Source organism: Zootoca vivipara, chromosome 13 (genome assembly GCF_965207765.1).
Source record: "Zootoca vivipara chromosome 13, rZooViv2.hap1.1, whole genome shotgun sequence".
NCBI classification, from domain to species: Eukaryota; Metazoa; Chordata; class Lepidosauria; order Squamata; family Lacertidae; genus Zootoca; species Zootoca vivipara.
The window spans coordinates 19,712,969-19,734,216 of NC_142596.1; the positions used below are offsets into that span (position 1 = coordinate 19,712,969).

General features: G+C 45.1%; 1 protein-coding gene across 19 annotated transcripts in view; it reads right to left on the reverse strand.

The window, feature by feature from the left end:
- Window positions 1-21,248, reverse strand: part of AKAP13 (A-kinase anchoring protein 13) — a 233,000-nt gene that overhangs the window by 82,948 nt on the left and 128,804 nt on the right. Inside the window, exon 1 of one of the 19 annotated variants that reach the window (XM_088656967.1) lies at window positions 3,414-3,667. The exons of 17 other annotated variants lie outside the window; for them this stretch is intronic. In XM_088656967.1, coding sequence (XP_088513093.1) covers window positions 3,414-3,494 — 81 coding nt within the window. In that variant the 5' untranslated portion in view covers window positions 3,495-3,667. Of the gene's footprint in view, window positions 1-3,413; window positions 3,668-21,248 lie in introns of those variants that run through there. One more of the 19 variants, XM_035130710.3, reaches the window with a different exon arrangement.

A 21,248-nucleotide genomic window follows, 5' to 3' on the forward strand; every position in this document is an offset into this window, starting at 1 on the left:
CGGGGCATTCACACAACACATCAGTGCTCCCCACAGAGTACTCAAGTGACGTCAGCATGCCACAGGGTGTGACCACACCACAGGGCATACTAACATCATGTGGACACACTGCCGGGGCATGCTGACCTCATGAGTGCAGGCTATGGGGATGTGTATGCCTGGCATGCTGATGTCTCTCGCGGCCGTTGCCCCCTCAATTGCAGGGGCAAGGCAGTGCGTGTACTACCCAAGTCAACCTTGGAGGAAGACGAGAGAGAACGGGCTATCGCACAATTCCTGCATGAACAGAGCCGTCAACATGCTTCTCTAATTAGCTGCTTCTTTCAAGGTGAATCAGAAATAGGTACTTCACCAAAGTGCACTCACACTTACTTAATATGGGAGGCAAACATGCATGGTTGATTATAGCAAGGACAGAGTCGTGAAGGCCAGGTAGGAGAGAGAACCACCATTCGTTTTTTCAGGTTGTTTTCCTGGCGTTTCACATCTGGAGAACTTCAGAACTGGGGGCTAAATGCAGGTATCCAAATCTCTCTATCTGGCCCTTGGGACTCAACCTAAAGCCTCACACCCTCTCCACAGACCACACCTGTCTCTGGCCCTGCTTTGTATTCGGCATGTTTTTGCCTGGCTGGAATGCATCCTATGCCTCTGATAATACCACAAATGTTAAATTTACATCCACTGCTCCGCCCACTTTTGCTTCTGGCACCGCCCACCACTTGGCCCTTAAAAAGTTTTCCAGGAGGGAATGCGGCCCTCACCCTCATCAACTCAATCTATTGTTAACACAGTAAGTCACTGGCCAATGAGAGAAAGCTATCGCAGCACTGGGAAGTCCCATTTACAAACACAACCTCCAAGGGCAACTTCACAATCACCCTTATTAGCAGCATCTGGCAACATCTGGCTAAACTAGCTGTCCCATCACTCAACTCATCACATCACATCACATCACATCACATCTTTAAAGCCCACAACTTCCCCAAAGATACTCAATGGCAAGATAAGATGGGATATGAATGAAGATTTCCTAACTCCTATCCATTTCACAGTACAGGGCAAAAGAACAGTGACTTCCAATTATAGGAAAGTAGTCAGAATCTGGTCCGATTCACCTGATGGCTTTCTACAAACCTGCCTTACAGCCAAATCTGTGTCATGCTTTGATTCTGTAGGACTGAAAGGAAAGTGTAACGTTGGATATTAAGCACAGAATCCAGATTCCTAATAATTTCAACCTTCAGTTTTAAAAGGACCACGCTTTCGGCCTCCAAACTGCAACAAGGTGCTTCAAAGACTAAGGGCGCTGTTGGCTAAAACCTCAAATGCCACAGAGGTGGCCAAATGAAATTTCCAATGGCTGGAGGCATAATTTAAGCAATCTGTGTGACTCCTTTTCCCACTCCATGATAGCAAACCTGAGTTATATCTAAGAGAATGGTACGAGCAGATCTGCAAAAATATTGGCAGAATTTCTGTATATTTGCAGAATTTATGCAGCTCACAGAACTCTGCTCTGTGAGATGCAATATTCAAATCACCTTAGAGAGTTTTTTTCCTTTTTTAATTTCACAAGTTTGATCAGGACAGTTTGGGTTTCTGTTTGTTTTCCTCCCTCGATGAAAACCAATTGAACTAGACACTTCTGAAACCAGAAACGGCCTGGGAAATCTTATATGCAATGCCCCTTTAGCCTCCATTTCAGAGAGGTCCCTCCTTCCCAACTTTATATCCTAGACAGACTGCATTGCCCGTTGAACTGGCTGCCTTCCTCCAATCGCCTTCTCTGCCAGGAAACTAAAGCTCTTAAGAGTGACAAAACATTCCCAGACTGCCACCTTACTGTTTAGTGGAGCAGTTACTAATTTTAGATTTGGGGGCGGGTGGAGGGGGTGAAGAGGGAGAGGAAATGCTAAGAACCGTTAGCCAAGAGAGATATTTGCAGCTCCCGCCTACACACCCTATTTAAAGGCAAAACTAAATCTTTATTCCAATGAGGAAAAAAGGAAACACATATATGGTACACAAAGTTTGGGTGGCGGAAGGAGGGGGAAGAGGGAGGCACCCAGCTTTATATTAAAATGCCTTTTTTAGGCAGATGTCAAAGTCATCCACACAAAACAAATGAGGACTCAAATCACTTGCATTTTCAAAATCAGTCTCCTGGAGTGTGGCAATTTGCCTGCTTGGTACAGAAATTTTAATTTCTGGGGGTACATAACTCTTGAAAGATGTATTCAGGCACACTTGGTTAGACTGTATATACTGGACAGCGATGGGTTCAGAACTGAAAGGAAATGGGCTCATACAGTTATGCACTTGATGGGAAAATGTGGGTTTGTAAGGGAGGGATTAGTGAGTTCCCATCCACTGGCTGTAGAAGAGCAAAATTTGGAAGGGGGAGAGGAGTAAGGAATTGGCAGGTTTTTTTAAAAAAAAAACCAGAAAAATCTTGTATTACTACTACCCGGTACTACTACCACCAATTTACATGCCATAAGTAAGTAGTTCCTGCACTAAGTACAGGAGGGGTATTCTCAGGAGGGTTGGACTAGGTGACGCTTGGGGAAAGCAGAAATTGCCCGCTCAAACCCTGTTGCATTAGGATGCACAGAGTTCAAATTCTCTCTCTACCATGAAGCTCACTGGTGTCTGGTTAGCTGAGCATAATCCAGGGAGCTAATACTGGTGTGATGGACAGATCACATCATTTGGAATCTGACTGGGGGGAAACCCATTCATATCCATCACTTAGCAAAGAACTTTTTACTGGATGACCCTGAGACCGTCCCTCTCACTCAGCTTAGCCTACCCCATAAGGTTGTTGTGACAATAGAGAGCGCCACTCTGAACAGCTTGGAGAAAGGCGAAATATACCAACCAAAACAGTGACCAGCAGAATGACTACTGTACAGAGTACAGCAAATGCAACCAAGTCAGATAACTATACCAAAAGCCACCAAAGGGACAAGTATTTATCCGCAAATAGAATATTAAAGAGAACATTACCCGTCTTTCTATTTTATTTCCATTGTTGTAAGCGCAGTTGTACTTATTACCTCTGCATTCACCTAGCGAACAACCGAGAAAGATGTTTAAGTTAAGGTTCTGTGGGGTCTCCCCCCCCCCTTTTCTGAAAATCCTATGCAATTTTGCCTGTGAACATTGCACACCTCACTTCTGAGTCAACGTGCATGGGATCACACCACAAAATTCTCAGCTCCTTTGCAGTTTTAAAATATGCAATTGGAAATGAACGTATTTCCATGTCCTACCAAGTCCCATCATGACAAACAGCTGGGAAGAACAACAGCGGGAGAGAAAGCAAGAAACATCTGGCTTCTTCCTGCAACAGGAGCTAACGGAGATGCAGACCATGAAAACCTTGAAAAGAAGCAACCGCACCCTACCTTTAAGAGCACAACATCCACAGTCCTGTCCACCTTCGAAATGTCACATAGGCTATATCGTCTCTTATGACGTTCGTACATTTTGTCTGAGGATTGGGGTTATGAAGAGCAGAGCTAATCATCAACTCCAGGGTAGATTCGCAAGCAAGCGAGAACTCAAAAAATCCAAAAACCTCTCTCCCAGATGTGTTTTTGCTAAGGGTCCTCGAGTCTCGGCAAGATCTCTCTCTCTCTCTCTGAATCACATTGAGTCTGGCCAGTTCTCTCAACAGGAAGAAAGGGGGGAGAGAAACTTCACCACTGTGACTGGTTGATTTTTTTTATTTAAAAAAAAGACTCATTGAAACATAGAGCTACTTGTATAAAAGATGCAAGCAGTATGCAGGATGGATATGGTTGGCTATGCAGAAGGAGATTTGCTGCTTGGGAGGGGGGAACGCCAAAACGTCCTTGAAACTTTTTGCCACTGAAAAGTTTCCCAATCCAGTTTGAAAACACTTCAAGATCCAGGGAAGTAAAGAAAAAAGAAAAAAGAGGGGGATGGGTGCAAGGACCCAACAACCAACAAAATCCAGATGTTTGAAACAGGAACTTTCTATAAACAGACAAAAATAAAAATAAAGGCACGTTGTCGTCTCCCCGTGCAAAAATAAAATAAGATTCAGGCTAGACTAAATCCCAATGTGCCTAATTCAAATGGAGAGCAGTAAAAAACGCAAACGTAATTTTGCTACAGAGAAAGAAAGTGACCGCCAGAGATGTGCCACACTTTTCCTTCTGATCTTCTCTGTGAGTATAGTCGGTTTTCACCCAGGGTTGCTCTAAAGTAAGTCAAAAAGTCTAATGACAGCAGACAGTTGGAGGTGGTGGAAAGGAAATAAAAACCACTCCCTCCTGACCAGAGTTGAGACGTCACCATTTGCTCACTGCCCTGGTGTTCTGCGAGAGCTGAAAACTTAATTGTAATTTTGGGAATGTGATTCATCTTTTTGGCTGGGAGAGAGGAGAGGAGAGGAAGAGGTTCCTTCTTTTGGTTCGCCTCTTCCACCTTGAGAAGTAGCCACTCTTGTGGCAAGAATAAAAACCTAGGCTAAACCCCCAATTTTGTTTCCAGGGCTCTTAGAGGATCAGTCCCACCCGCTTCTCTCTCTTGTCCTGGCCCTCGCCTACAAGCGGTGCCCCTTTTGCTCCCAATAGCTTATTCACATCAGCCAAGCATAAAGAACGAAACACACACTGCCCCACAAAATTGATGGGAGCCCCCTTCAGTCTCCGCCCCGGCCCCTGGTCTCTCAGGGGACAGGCTCTTTTTTGGTATTTCTGCTTACTTTACTTGAGTTATTTGCTTCAGAGTCAAAAAGACTCTGTGCAGGGAAAGTTGGGGGGTGGAGAATTGGACGATGAAACAGGGGGAAAAGATGGCAACCTTTCCACCAATTTCATTACAGGAGAGCAGTTATGCCAGTTTGACACACTAAACACCCAACGCCTGCTTCTTCTCCAGTGAAAAAAGGGTACTCGGCAATAAGTAACGCTTGAGGAATTCAGTCTTTGCAAACACTTGCATGCAGCGTGTCCCAAATCCACACCTTTCAGAATAACACGCAGATCACCATTTAAAGCAGAGATAATGGATATCTCTGAATGCTTTTTGACTCTGAATCCAGTGCTCAGCTAATGGATCAAACTATGTACACTTTTTCAAACTCCATATATATGTAAGTAACAGTATCAATGAGGTTGGTTGGTTGTTGTTGTTGTTGTTTAAACAAAACAATGGAACAGAAGTACAGGTAAGCCTATGCAAAAAGTGACATGGCCCAGAAATAGTTCTGTCCTTCCCTGATCAACAAAGCAGTAACATGTTGGGCAGAGAAACAGCAGTATGCTCTTATGAGAGTGAACACAGAAAATGTTCACAGTAGGACCGTAGCTCAGTGGCAGAGCATCTGCCTTACATGCAGATGGTCCTGGGTTCAATAATCAGCATCTCTGGCTAGGGCTGGGGAAAGATCCCTGCCAGAAACTTTGCAGAGCCGCTGCCAGTCAGACTATACAGAGTTAGATAGACCAATCATCTGACTCAGTATAAGCCAACTTCCCATGCAGTTGGCACCACACATACAGGTATCAAAAGCTGAAAGCTGGTACAGCTGTAAGTCTCTTTCTAACATGGTTTAAACTGCCTGTGAGCCTTTAAAATAACTAAATATATCTGTAATCCTGTTCTTGTTGTTGTTGTTGTTGTTGTTATTTACTGGCAAACATGTTGAATATAGTTGCAAAACTGCTCTGGTGATAGGGAGCCAGGTGCGTTGGGAATGTCACAAATGCTTGACGATAAGTGTCCTCCACAGCTGGTTTCTTCTTTGTTTAAAGGAGGGGTGAATAAACCTTCTGGGCCTTCCAGATGTTGCTGGACCACAACTTCTATCATTCCTGACTATGCTGGCTGGGGATGAGGGGAGTTGGAGTCCAATAATATCTTACTGGGCTGGGGTGCCAAGTTGGGGAAGTCAAGGATAAAGGATTCATGGAGCATAATGCTCTCTAATGCACCAGGTTCAGAGGCAGCATGCTAGCGGCAGAAACTGGAGAGGTCTCTTTGCCTGGAGGGGCATTTGCAGCACATCTGCTTCGCCACTGCAGGAAAGGTTGCTGGACAACACAGGCCTTTGGTCTGATCTCACAGGGCTCTTCTAGAGTTCTCATTGTAAAATAGGAAGCATGGGCTACGTGAGATGAACTCAAAAAGCAGATCATACATGATTAGGCAGATGTTTGCCTGATCTGATTAAACAGGGAGGGAGGTGTATTTTCCCATTAAAGACGAGGAGAAAACCATGTTAAAGATTTCGAAAAGGAGGCATTACGTGTGGGGAAACTGATTAATGGTTTCCCCTCCAGCCGCTGCCATCACCAAAGGAGATTGCAAAAAGGTTCATTCATGCCTATTTTCCACTATACTGATTTCAGCGATCAGCATCCTCCCCCCCCCTCACCCTGTCCCAGCCCACCTTTGAAGGGGTACACAGTTCAGGCAAGCCACAGCATTAGATGCAGAGTGCTGGAGTTATCAGGCACATTTTCACAGGCCACAGAATCAAATGCTGAGGACACCACAGTCGTAACAAAGATTTATGGCAAGAAGAGCACCAGAATTAACAGAAAGGGCCCACTAATGTCCTCATCAGTCTTTCCTGGAAACCTGAAACAACTCCTAGCACCTTTAATAGTAGCTAGCTGTTAGCTGGGCCCATCAGCTATGTGCGTGAGCATCGAGGCCATGACATTATTGAGCCCTGTATTTCCTTAGTTGTTTACTTGCTGTGCCAATGCCCTTAAGACTGCTTTCAACTTGAAATAATGGCATGCCATCCAACAGCTGTGATACAAAAGGAAAAGTAAATGGGGAGGGCAGAGGAAAATAAGCACCTCCGTGCTCTCACTTTTACAGCAAGGTTACCAAGTCGTTATAATGAGCAGGTTGAACGGCTGCTGAAGGAGACGCTTCTGAGCCGGGAGGAGCAAAATGGTGGTTAGCTCCAGCCAAGACTATGAAGAGGCCCGGCTCTCTTCCTTCTCTGCTGTAGCCAGTTGGAATGGCTGAAGGAGGAGCAGAGCCAATGGAAGGGGCCTCAGTGGCCACATTCACACCATCCATTTGAAGCTTTCCCCCACCCCCATGGCTGTAGTTTGTTAGGAGTACTGAGACCCTAACAAGCCCCTTAAGAGACCCCTATTCCCCTCATGCAGCTGCAATTCTCAGTGATTTGACAGTCAAATACTCTTGCCAGGGAACTCTGGGGATTGTAAAACTGAGGGGACAAGGGGTCTTATGGAGACTCTCAGCACCTGTAACAAACTACAGCTCCCAGGATTCCTGGGGGGCTGTTTAAAGTGGTATCATGGTGCTTTAAATGCATGGTGTGAATGTACCCACTGCCTCACCTCTCCTGCTATAGAATAGCCACAGAGGGGCACAGTTTTAGTCAGGAAGGAGTCAAAGGTCAGGCTGAAGGTGTGGGTTTTGTTGTCTAGCCCTCTCTCACCCTACAGGCTAAGGAAAATGAGAAATGGAAGGAATCAGCCCAGGAACAAAGAGGCGGCTGCAAAAGGTGCACTCAAAACAATTTGAGCTCAAAGCCTTTTCAAGTCTGAGCATTCTTCTTCAGGAACAAAGGCACGTACCCCACCAAAAGATAGCTAAAAAACATCTGTTAGCATGGCCTGTACAGTTCACATGATGTCAGAGAAGTCACATGCTTCAAGAAGGAGTCTTCTTTATCAGAGCTGCTGAGCACAAACTCATGGCATTGGCTTTGTGCAATTGAGGGGTTTCTCTGGCTCTGCACAAAGCCAGAGAGAGAGAGAGAAATTACGAAGGGGATCGATAGTCACCAAACTAATCAAGGCTGCTGCTGCTTCTTCTTCTTCTTCTTCTTCTTCTTCTTCTTCTTCTTCTTCTTCTTCTTCTTCTTCTTCTTCTTCTTCTTCTTCTTCTTCTTCTTCACCACCACAGGCAAAGTTTACTTGTAGGCGGGGATGACTCAGCTCCACTTCCTTCTTGGACACATAAAATGAACTTTTATGAGCTCTGCTGCAAGAAGACCTTCTAAGCTAGAGACTTGGAAATTAGCAGCATTGAAAAATGGCAAGCAGCAAAACCGGTAACATGCTATAGCTCAGGGTACTCAGGATTTGCCCAAGGTATGGCAGACTCTCATTACCCTGACCCCTTAACTTGGAAGACATGGGGAAGGCAATCTGAGAATTTCATCCAACTGCTTCCAGTTTTTTGCGCTCTCCATACAAAGCAATAATGGTTGTGCTGTTTTGAGTGGCAGGCCCTATGCCAACCTTGGGGATCCAAACACATGTTCTTGCTCCAATGTCAAAGGCAGCATGTGCTTTTTGCGGGGAATCACGGGGAATCTTCCTCAACCCTAAAAGGGGGGGGGATCCAGGCGTACTTGGTAGAAAGCAGCTTCCTAAATCCATTTGAAAAAGCCTTCTGCCTATAAGTCCACAGAACGTTTCACCATGGTCGAGACCTCATTCTACATGCCTCAAGCTTACCAAGATATGGACAATAAAGCCCTACTGAATTGAACCATAGGTCGGTTGCAATGGATTTCAGCAGTAACGCATGCACGGCAGACAATATCAGACAACCCTTGCTTGATGTGATAAACTGAGTTGGTCACGTGTAAAAGGTCTCTTGCATTGTGATGCAAGGTCCACAACAGACCAAAATCCAAGGAATCCAGAGTTTCAAACCTGGCTACTGAATTCCATCTCAAACAGATTCTTGTAGCACCCACAAATACACAAATTGCATGACTGTTGTACATAGATCAATCCTCCTGCTCCCCATGACCACACCTCCCTTATTCAAATCACAGCTTCCTTGGTTTAATTTTATATTTGCTTCCATTTCTCGGCAGCCCCCTCCCCTTCTTGGTCTGGGGTTTGGGCCACCTCAAGCTTCTTTATGCTGTAAACGGCTGTGGTAAGGAAATGGCCAAACTGCTTGCACTCACAGTTGTGAGGAAACCCACTGCTCTCTTCTCACATTTGGATAGAATCTCTGCTGCTCCATCGCCCACAGACGGCAGTTCTCGAATTTCAAACGCAAGCAAAGGGGTTTAAACTGTTGGGTCATAGGAAACTGCCTTCTACTGAGCCAGACTTGCTCAGTACTGTCTACAATGACGGGCAGCAGCTCTCCAGGGTATCAGGCAGGAGTCTCCATCTGGAAAATGCTGGGGATTGAACCTGAGACCTTCTATGTGCAAAGATGATGCTCTGCCACTGAGCTGCAACCCTTCCCATATGTATGCATTTCTGTTTCTCCAATTTAAACTCATACAGGTAACCTCATTCAGCCCAAGGGCCACATTCCCTTGGGGGCAATCTTCCAGGGGCTGTGCACCAAAGGTGGCTGGAAAAATACATGTTTTCCTTTGTACAGTAGTATAGTTTTCTCACTAACTCAAGCACCCTTTTTGTGCCAGACAGCACAAATTCATTAAATAATTAAGATCCAGCATACACACACCAAGAAGGAGAATACACACAGTTAACAAATTTCCAAACTATCTCCAAGGACAGGGGTAGAAGACCATTTTGCATGGGGGTTCCTTTCCTGACAACTGCCCCCCCCACATGCATGCATGCATCAGCAGAGTGCGCATAAGACCAACCCTGTTTGGGTGCCACTTCTGGGTAGGCAGCAATGAGCGTGAGCATGTGCATGCGTCAATCAGACATGCATAAAATGGTTGCTGCCTGCACACAGCAACATTTTACAAAAAAAAACCTATGCTGTCTGCCAATTTTCTTCTGGAACAAAGCTGCAAATATCCATAAAACTTTTTATCAGAGGTAGGGAGTCTTTTTTAGCCTGGGGGCCCCAATCTCACAGTGGGTGTGGTGTGGCCAGAGGCAAAACTGGGCAGAAGAATGGATGTGACTCTTGGTAAAGAGAGCCGGTGTTTGTCCACAGACAGCTTTCTGGGTCATGTGGCTAGCATAACTAAACCGCTTCTGGCGCAACAGAACACCGTGACAGAAACTAGAGCACACAGAAATGCCGTTTACCTTCCCGTCGCAGCGGTACCTATTTATCTACTTGCACTAGCGTGCTTTCGAATTGCTAGGTTGCCAGAAGCTGGGAAAGAGAAATGGGAATCTCCCATTGGGGAGATTCGAACCGCCAACCTTCTGATCGGCAAGCCCAAGAGGCTCAGTTGTTTAGACCACAGCGCCACCTGCATCCCATAGGACTCTTACCTTTGTACAACAGGCTACATTCCCGCCATGCAACCACTGTAAAGCTGGGTTCACTAACAGGCTGGCTTACCTTTTTCTTCCTTGAAAACTGCATAGAGCTGAAGGAGGAAGTTGGAAGAAGGATGCTCTCTCTCACTTCCTCTTTCAACTCTATGTGCTGTTTCAAGGCTCAGATAAATTCTACTGGATTCCACTCTTACGCAGATCCCCACATGTGCACTCTTTATCTTTGTCTCTGATGTTGGGGAGAAGGATAGATCTGGGGAAGGGGGTGGGGAGAAGTAACCAGGGCAAATGGCACCCACAGCACTCACTAAACAACCCAAGTGTCCCCACGGGCCAAAGAAGCTTGGTGGCCCCTCTTTTAAAGAAACCTGTGAACGAGAAGTGCTCAAAACAGAGCAAGGACGAGAAAACCCAGCAGCTAAGCTCTCTAGACTGCTGATGCGACAGTTCCAAGCTGCATTATTAAAAACATCTGGAAGAGCTGCAGAGTTGTGTGCTTTGCAGAGCTTTTTTTTTAATGGAAGCTAACCAGTCATTTCAATTCCAAACCAAAGTCTAGGGCTGCAGTTTTCAAAAAGACACCCCCCCACACACACACAAACTGAATTGTGTGGTACTTCATCCAGCAAATCCTCCTCCCCGTATCATCCCCTTCCACTTGCTGACCTTTTAATAAGGAGGAAATCACAGCCACGCCGAAAACAGAGAACCTCTTTGATATCTGTTTTACATTAGGCTTGTCACATTGTTATGAAAGCCTGAAAATGATGCAATCTGCAGAAATACTGCAGAGCATTAACGTCCTAAACCGTGTAGCTCTACAGATTAGGGAAAGAATATGGCAGCTGCTCCTCTTAGCCTGAATCAGACTGAATACCCAGAATCACGCCAGATTTCCACAAAAAGAAATAGACACAACCCGAAGAAGAAGAAGAAGAAGAAGAAGAAGAAGGAGGAGGAGGAGGAGGAGGAGGAGGAGGAGGAGGAGGAGGAGGAGGAGGAGGAGGAGGAGGAGGAGGAGGAGGAGGAGGAGGTTGCTGGTGACTTCGATGCACAATGAATAGAAGAAGAAGAGTTTGGATTTGATATCCCGCTTTATCACTACCCAAAGGAGTCTCAAAGCGGCTAACATTCCCTTCCTGCTCCTTTCCCTTCCTGCCCCACAACAAATACTCTGTGAGGTGAGTGACGCTGAGAGACTTCAGAGAAGTGTGACTAGCCCAAGGTCACCCAGCAGCTACATGTGGAGGAGCGGAGACATGAACCCGGTTCCCCAGATTACAAGTCTACCGCTCTTAACCACTACACTACACTGTGGGTGGTTAGGAGTGTCACACAAGGACTTGAGAGGCCCAGAATCAAATCCCCATTCTGCCGTGGGAAAGTAGCAGGCTGCAGAAGGGTGAGGAGAATTGAGGTAAGGGCTGTTCATGGTGGGTTCAAATTCTTTGCCTTATCGCAAAGCACCTCATTGCTCCCGCCTTCTGCGAAAGTTCACTGCAAATCAGGGGGAAATCCCTTTACTCAAAGGGACACACGCCTCCTCTCAGCCATTCACAGCAAATTGTGGAGGACAGGATCTTTGAAGACCTCAGTTTTCAAATTTATTTCCTCTGCAGAGAGAACTTGTTTTAATTGATCTGTTCGTGGAAGAATATGTCCATCTCGGTGCTTTTGCAGAGGGTTCCAAACACATCCTAGGACACACATACAGCTCACAAGGTACACAGACTGGGCCTCACTGTTGCATTGCAAGAACAGAGTGTCACCGCCGCCCCCCCCCCCATGACTTCCTTGCTGCCCATAGCAGTAAAAAGTTAAGTAACAGTCAAGCTGCCTTTTGAGAAAACTGTTCTGCCATTCTTGATATTCTCCACCAGGAACTGCTGGTAAGCCTTGAAAAAAATCCCCAAACACCACTCAGAAAAAGGTGCATTTCTTCAACTATTTTTCTTAGAAAATCATCTTCCACTGAACACAACTCCTCCTATTAATCGACACTGAAAAATCTTAATAATAATAATAATAATAATAATAATAATAATAATAATAATTTATTATTTATACCCTGCCCATCTGGCTGCATTTCCCCAGCCACTCTGGGAGGCTTCCAACAAAATATTAAAATACATTAGTCTATTGAACATTAAAAGCTTCCCTAAATAGGGCTGCCTTCAGATGTCTTCTAAAAGTCTGGTAGTTGTTTTTCTCTTTGACATGTGGTGGGAGGGCGTTCGACAGGGCAGGTGCCACTACCAAGAAGGCCCTCTGCCTGGTTCCCTGCAACTTGGCTTCTCGCAATGAAGGAACCGCCAGAAGGCCCTCGGCACTGGACCTCTGTGTCTGGGCAGAACGATGGGGGTGGAGACGCACCTTCAGGCATACTGGGTCAAGGCCATTTAGGGCTTTAAAGGTCAGCACCAACACTTTGACTTGTGCTCAGAAATGTACTGGGAGCCAATGTAGGTCTTTCAAGACCAGTGTTATGTGGTCTTGGTGGCCACTCCCAGTCACCAGTCTAGCTGCCGTAATCTGGATTAGTTGTAGTTTCCAGGTCACCTTCAAAGTAAGCCCCACATAGAGTGCATTGCAGTAGTCCAAGTGAGAGATAACTAGAGCATGCACCACTCTTGCGAGACAGTCTGTGGGCAGATAGGGTCTCAGCCTGCGTACCAGATGGAGCTGGTAAACAGCTGCCCTGGACACAGAATTGAAAACTCTTTTGAGAAATTTCAGCTCAGCCGTACCAATTGCTATTTAGGGTCATATTTAAAGTGTGCAAGCATACTGGAAATTACGATTTTAAACTGGAAAAGCAAAGCAGATACATGATGAGGCGACAGCTTTCTGGAAAAGAAAGGAGCTTAGTCTGTGGTATCAAAAATGACTGATGGAACACAAGCTGATTTGTGGTTACACGCTCCCATGGGCAAGAGCCATATAAGTGAAGGATTATACTTTGCTCTTTTATTTTTTGCATTCTTCACAACATTATGAAAGAACAAGCACACTGGCAGCTGATGTGGCAGGGACTGCCAAGAGCTCGCATTCTAAAACACAAGGTCCCCACCTCGAGATGGCATCCACAAACTTACTAGATAATGAGATAAGACCCTGTCTGCACTTTACATTTAAAAAGGCATTACTCTACCTTAAACAATCATGGCTTCCTGCAAAGAATCCTGGGAACTGTAGTTTGTTAAGCATGCTGTTAAGAGACCGCTATTCGCCTCACAGAGCTACAATTCCCAGGGTGGTTTAACAGCCAATTTCTCTTCCCAAGGGACTCTGGGAATTGCAGCTCTCTGGGGGAAACAGGGTCTCCTAACAACTCTCAACATCCTTAGCAAACTACAGCTCCCAGAATTTGGGGGCGGGCGGGGGGGGCATGACTTTTTAAAGTGCTTTAAATGTTTAGTGCAGACGGTGCCTAGATTAACATGCAACTAATAAACACAAAAAGGGACACGGGTGGCGCTGTGGGTTAAACCACAGTGCCTAGGGCTTGCTGATCAGAAAGTTGGCTGTTCAAATCCCTGCGACAGGGTGAGCTCCCGTTGCTCTGTCTCAGCTCCTGCCCACCTAGCAGTTCAAAAGCACGTCAAAGTGCAAGTAGATAAATAGGTACTGCTACAACGGGAAGGTAAATGGCGTTTCCGTGCGCTGCTCTGGTTCACCAGAAGCAGCTTAGTCATGCCGGCCACATGACCTGGAAGCTGTACGCCGGCTCCCTCGGCCAATAACGCGAGATGAGCGCCGCAACCCCAGAGTCGGTCATGACTGGACCTAATGGTCAGGGGTCCCTTTACCTTTAATAAACACAAATAAGAGGTGGCCTTAGGCAAGTCTTACTCAAACTCCTAACACAATTGCACTGGCCGATTAGTATTCAAAATGCTGGTGTTGACCTTTAAAGCTTTACATGGCTCAGGACCTCAATACCTTAAGGGCTGCCTTTCCCCATACAAACAGCTCCAGACCCTGCACTTGTCATCTGAGGCCCTTCTCTATGTCTCCCTCCCAGAGAGGTTTAGAAAGTGGCAACAAGAGAACAGGGCCTTTTTGGTGGTGGCTCCCCAGTTGTGGAATGCTCTCCCCGAAGAGGCTTGCCTGGTGCCGTCATTTCATATCTTTTGGCACCAAGCGAAAACACTCCTCTACCCAAGCCTATGGCCATTAAATGGCTTGTAAAAGCGGGATGTGTGTGTTATTATGGTAATTAGTTTATTATTAGGCTGTCTGTCAATATACTTTTTACTATGTTTTTATCACGGAAGTTCTGTAATATGTTTTCTATGTTGCACACATATAAATTGAAATAATCATCATCATCATCATAATGTGCAACATGGGGATCAGAGGATTGGCCTGCCTTGCAAAGTGCTTGGTTTTGCACAACTAAAGTGGAATAAAATGCTCTGGCAGAAGAAAAACCAGGAACTCAACTTCTTTGTGATAGGGAAATGCACTGAAAAGTGTAGGAGAAATGAATGATTAACAGGAAGATGTCTAACCAGCCTACAAGCAAATCACAATGAAAGCAGGATGAATGCTAATTGCCTTAAAACTGCCCGTAAACATACCAAGACAAATGTTCAATAAACCTATAGTCTAACCTCTCTGCAAGCTTTGTGCAAGCAAACCAGGATGGTCAATAAACATGGGGTTTAGCATAAATGCTATTACTTTCTGGAACATAATGGGTCTTGCATAGATCTTAGACAAGATCTTGAAAATCTAGGTTAGGCAGAGGAGATGCTTTACATGCTAAAACCTCTGGAGCATCACTATGGACAACACTGAGCTATATTCACCAACGGTCTGGACTCAATATACGAAGGGAGCTTCCTCTGTTCCTAAGAGCTCAGCCTCTTTTTTTCACCCTCTGTTAAACAGAGCTCAGAGGTAAGACCCTACGTGACAATAAAGACTTGAATGTAGATCAAGCCTGAATGCCACCTAGTGGTACAAGTGCTTCAGAGCAGGGTGGGAAAGGCTGCGCTTCTGAACTACATAGTTTTATGGGAGGCAAGGACAGATGCTGCTGATTCCGGACAGCAGCTAGTAAAATCAGGAACAACTGAGAAGCATCAACCTTCTCACACCTTATTTATCTCATAAAGTAACAATCTTGGTGTACTGATCAAAGTTCGCTGCACTCCCTGGCTCTTCACAACAAATCCCTGCCAATTTGTTTCTGCAAGCCATAGTTTCACAGCTTGGCCGTAGCAGCAAACTATGGTTTGCCACAAAGCTGGAAGAAAACTAATTAAGCAGAGCATGAGAGAGGAGAAGGGTGGAGTGCCTGATTAGAGGACTCCTTCCCACAGGCCAGCGCTATGGCTTGGTATGATGCATGAACCAACCTGAATTATCAGTACACCATAACCACGACCACAATGAAAAACAGGCTTCTTTCTTGTGTGCCCCCACCAACATACTCTTCCATTAACAAATGAAAACCAAAAGCGGCTGGCTTATAAGAAGCAGGGTCCTTTTGGTAGTGGTGCCAGGTTCATGTGCTACTCCTCTCCAGAGAGCTCTGCCAAACCCCCAACACTGGCTTCTTTCACTGCTGACTAGAAAAGCACTGGCTAACATTGTTGTGATTAGAATCACAGAATCGTAGAGTTGGAAGGGACCCCAAGAGTCATGCAGTCCACGAATCTCAATATGGGGTTTCCTATCCATTTTGAAACCATACCGGAACCTGCTTAGCTTTGCAAATGCGCTAACGGTTTTTATTGCTGCACCACTAGGACTGGTCTGTTTTGTTTTTGTTTTCTTCCACCATTGGGGATGTTCCCCAATCACTATTCCGATAGAAAACTGAGGCATGCCTTAATAAATTAATAATAATTATATTTCTGCAAAATGAGGGGGCAGGAAAGCTGAATAGCTTTGATCAATGAGGACTAGAAGCCATAAGGTGATGTAGAAAGCAGAAGGAGATCAAGTGCAGAAACTTCATGAAGAAGTAGCAGTGATGGGAGTGGGAAAGTGTTGTTGTATGCAAATGCTTTGAAAGAATGTGGCTACACTACCAACTTAAATTGGCTTTATACACTTTATGGCCCCTGCCCCACAAAATCCTGGGCAATTCTCCATTAGAGCTTCCTCTTCCAAAGAATTACAGTTCCCAGGGTTCCCTAGGAAGGAGTCAGCTGTTAAACCAGATTAAGTGTGGATATGCCCAAAATTAAGATGGATCATCAACCAGCCAAAAAAAAAAGTTTTAGCCAACACTGATCTACTTAGAGAACACATTTTCTCCAACTGTTTTGTTTAAAGATATCACAACACTTGGAATCCATGTGGTTTTGTTTACAGTTCCTGCTGGGCATCCTGATAAAAGTCTGAATGAGAAAGGCGGTTCTCCCCTTTCTCAATCTAGCAAGATAATACACCAAACAAGGAAACAGTGGAATTAAAATTGATGTGCAGAAAGCATTTAGCATCCAACTGCATTTCCTGGCCAATAGTTTGCTTCATTGCCAATGGCAAGGAGCAGAAGTGATGAAGACACTGGAGTTACTTGTTTCGTCCCTTTTCTTCTATTTAGGGTGGCTTGAGGCACCTTTGGACTCCATCATCAGTAATTGGAACAGGTCTGTGATTACAGCAAAGGAACTTCTCTGCCCACGGAACAAGCCAGTACCGTAATTACCATTCTAATTGGACCCCATATCCATGCTTGTTTGCAACAGACAGTTGCAAACAGGGAAATATCTAATCCTTTGTCTCCAAAACCCCTTGCAACCAGTGGCAGAATTTATATTCAAACGAATGCACTTCATAAAACAAGGGGAAACAATCAATAATAATTTTAAAAACTCAGTAAAACAGAACTTGACATGGTTCCTTGGCATGATTAAATTCATCGGACAGAGACAAAAGCCCTACCTTTTCCTAACTTATCTCTAAACCCTAAACTCTCGTGACACTTTCAAAATGTTCCCAGCCTTGATTTTTGGAAATTCAGAATGTTCAGGAAGGGGATTGGATTGTCTTCTTATGCCCTGGGATGAGGAAGATGCATGTTTGATTGGGTCACTATGTCAAGATCTCTCTTGTGAAAAGCTAGCCTACTCAGGAGGTGGGTAGGCGGCATTCTGCATGGGGAGAAATAATTAAACATGGAGCACACACTCGCCATGTTAAAACTCTCCCTATCCCCTGGGGGTTTAGAGCTATCAAAAGTTCAGGCATGGACCACTTTGAATATCGTGTCCTCAAATAGCAGCTGGAAATTTAGGGGGGAAGATGCAGTAGAGGAAATGTCCTTTGAAATTCCCAGGACACTGAAGCGCCCAGACATTTATTGAGCCAACCACAAGGAAAAGCCCATGGATAAATCCCCCAAAAGCAGATTCCAGTGAAATCAATACAGAACAACAATAAGGGGATTTGGAGGCCTAACAAGGATTACAGGAGATTATTTTGCAAAGCAAGGAAAGAAGGCGGAAAAAAGAAATTCCGTCCAGTTTGGGGATAGTTAATTAGTTGGTCGGCAACCCACTCCTCGTCTATTTACCTCCGTTAGCAGCCTATTGTTCAGGATCAACGTCTGATTTTTTTTCCACATCCACAAAAAACAAAACAAAAGACCTCCTCCGAAACATAACACAAAAAAATTAATGAATCCCATATGGAGACATTGACATTATTCCTTGTTTTCATAAGAGGATCAAGTTCTGCTAAAGAAGCTTATTTAATGCAGATGCCGGGGGGGGGGGGGTAAGCGGGAATACAGCGTAAGATCTAACAGAGACACTTTTTTCCCTTTAATTTTCTAGTGGAGAGAAGATGTCACAGGCTGAACAGCTACAAAGAAGCTGGGCTGAGCAGTTAAGTATGCTTCCAGCCCACAGACCTGGTGGATGGGTCACTCGCCATGCCTGAATACTGAAGATGGTCATCCCTGAACTAAGCTAGATGTCTGCGAGGGGGGAACCTGGCTTCCCCTTTCATTTTGCATTATAGGAGCCAGGGTAAGAAAAACAAGCCAGAACTGAGGCTAATTAGGGTTCAGCAGTCAGCCAGAACCAGCTCTCTCTTCCTTCACCACACCTAGATTAGGAATCTCTGACATCAGGAAGCTGCAAATGATGGTGGCCGTAGAGTAGGGTTGCCATAATTTCCAGGACATAGCCGGTACTCGGCCCTTGTAAACAGAGTCTTTTGTAAACAGCAACTTTTGTGTCGGATTTTCACCTTTTGAAATATGGCAAACCCTACCATAGTCGTCGAGCCTCCACCAACTATGGTGCCCTCCAGTTGGGACTACAACTCCCATCAGTCCTAGCGCTGCCTGGGGCTGATGAGAGTTGTAGTCCAAAGCATCTGCAGGGAGCCAGGCTGCCCTAAGCTTACATCAGCTGGTTGCCATCATTCTTTAAAAAGGGGGGAAGGAATCTAATTCAGTCAGAGTCAGGGAGGGAACATATATGATACATTTCTCAGAAAATTTCAGAGAATTTTTTTTTTTTGCAATGTATCCGAAAACAAAGGCGCAAAATAGGAATGTTGAAGAATTCCAATGAAAACAAAATGCAGAGGACAGCGCTAATGCTTGCATATTCGTCTCACATCTGGAACAGAAATCCATCCGACAAATAAAATCAGTATTTGTTGCTGTTGTTGCTTTCGGTCTCTAAAGTACACATAAATCATTATGTGCCCCCCCCACACACAACATTGTGTTTACTTTGTATTGAAATGAATGTGGCAAAAGAATGGGGCGACATTATTTTTTTTAAGTGGAGAAGGAACTCTTAAGCATCTTCTCCCAAGCGACAATTCTTCAGGAGACATCTCTCAGATTATTTGCTACTAGGGCTGGGCGTTATCTGGGTTTCAACACTGTGACATATCACCAGCTAAAAACATTGTGATATATACCGATTTATCACGATGCCTGAAGTAAAGGATGGAGATATGTAAAGGCATTGGCTGACTTCAAGGTTTTTCCTGCATCGTGATTTTTGCCGGAGCTGCCCGCTACATGAGGCAGGGGAGAGTTGACCTAGTAGAGTTAACAGGGGCTGCAGGAATAGAGAGAGACGCATTGGCTGGCTTCACAGATTTCCCAGATTGTGATCCCACACCCCATGATTTGCGATATATTGCCAGGGCAAAAATTCTGAAACCGATACCACGATATGGACTTCAAACTGGGTTTGGACAATACAGTACAGTGGTACCTCGGTTTAAGTACACAATTGGTTCCGGACGTCTGTACTTAATCTGAAGCGTACTTAACCTGAAGCGAACTTTCCCATTGAAAGTAATGGAAAGTAGATCCGAGACCAAGGAGAGACAAGGTTCCAAAAGGACTGGAGTAAATATGTGGACTATATGGAGAAAAACTGTAGAAGTTTAAAAACACTTGCAGGATTGAAATAAATCCTACGAACTGACTGGAAAAAAGATAATAAGGAACTGCAAGATAGGAGTTAACAAGAAAACCGCATGAAGGGAGGGAGGGAAGTCACAGCTCGGCAGAGCAAGGCGAGAGAGGGGAATTTAAGATGTATTGTATAAAAAAATTGTTTTTTGTTTTGTTTTGTTGTTATTTGGAAAATTGAATAAAAATTCTATATATATATATATATATATATATATATATATATATAGAAAGAAAGAAAGTAAGTAAGTAAGTAAGTAATGGAAAGTAGATTAATCCGTTCCAGACGGGTCCGCGGAGTACTTAAACTGAAAGTACTCAAACCGAAGCATACTTAAACCGAGGTATGACTGTATATCAATATATTGCCCAGCCCTATTTGTCGCTGAGGGGGTAGGCAAGAGCTTTCTACCATCAACAACACGCCCTCTCCTCTTGCAGGGAGAACACAAGGCCAACCACCTTGCAAGGTCCAGAAATGTAGGATCGCGCACACACAGGGAGAGAGAGAGAGGGAGAGAGAGGGAGAGGGAGGGAGAGGGAGAGAGAGAACACACACAAGGAAATAAATGACTCAGCCTCCCCTGGTGATAGTGACATGGCCCAGCTGTCTCCATCCATCAGAGTTCGCGTGTCAGATAATCATCAGTTAAGAACTGCACCCACAGCACTCGGAAAAAGCAAGGGAGACTTCAGGGTGCCAAGCAGCAGATTACAATCAGAGAAGGAAACTGTATCTCCATCTTCCTTGTTGCTGCACTACACCACCAATGCAGAACTTTAAAAAATCCACAGCCCAGTAACATTTGAAGATGCTGCGTCACAGCCGTGGACAGAGAACTGGGATTCCAGCAGGGAGGCACAGGTTCAAATCCTCACTTCACTATGAAGAAGACCCCTGTGCTTTTAAACCCTCAGCCTAATCTAACCCACAGGGGCGTTGGGAGGAATGGGAGAGAGGATCGGAGGTCCTTGAAAGGGGGATAATAAATTTAAAGGGGGGGGACCATTCAGGCAGCTAGGATCCAGAGCTTGGCTCTGAATTGTTGTGACATGTACTATTATCTCAGACGGAAAAAAGTCCTGATGTTGAACAGACCCAATGCCAAGTCTCTGACCTAATGTGTTTGCCCGGCGCTCCTATCTTCTTTCAAGCAAGAATTATCAACGTATGAAATGGTCGTGGTGTGGTTGGGAGGGGGGGGGCATGGAGCTCAATATATTCCACCACATGCTGGAGGTAGCAAAAGGCAGGAAGGTTAAGAAGGGCAGCCTCTTCTAGCATGAAGGGTAGATATGTCAATTTCTGCTCAGCTCTATCTTCTTAAAAACGTTGAAAGCTGGCTTGTAGTTTGAGTTTGCAGTGCATGGGTAGGCAAACTAAGGCCTGGGGGCTGGATCTGGCCCAATCGCCTTCTAAATCTGGCCCGAGGACAGTCCGGGAATCAGCGTGCGTGCTTTTATTTAAAATGCATCTCTGGGCTATTTGTGAAGCATAGCAATTTGTTCATTTTTTTCCTTCAAAACATAGTCCGCCCCGCCCCCGCCCCCAAGGTCTGAGGGACAGTGGACTGGCCCCCTGCTGAAAAAGTTTGCTGACCTGGTAGCTGCACTGGGAAGCTGAGCTT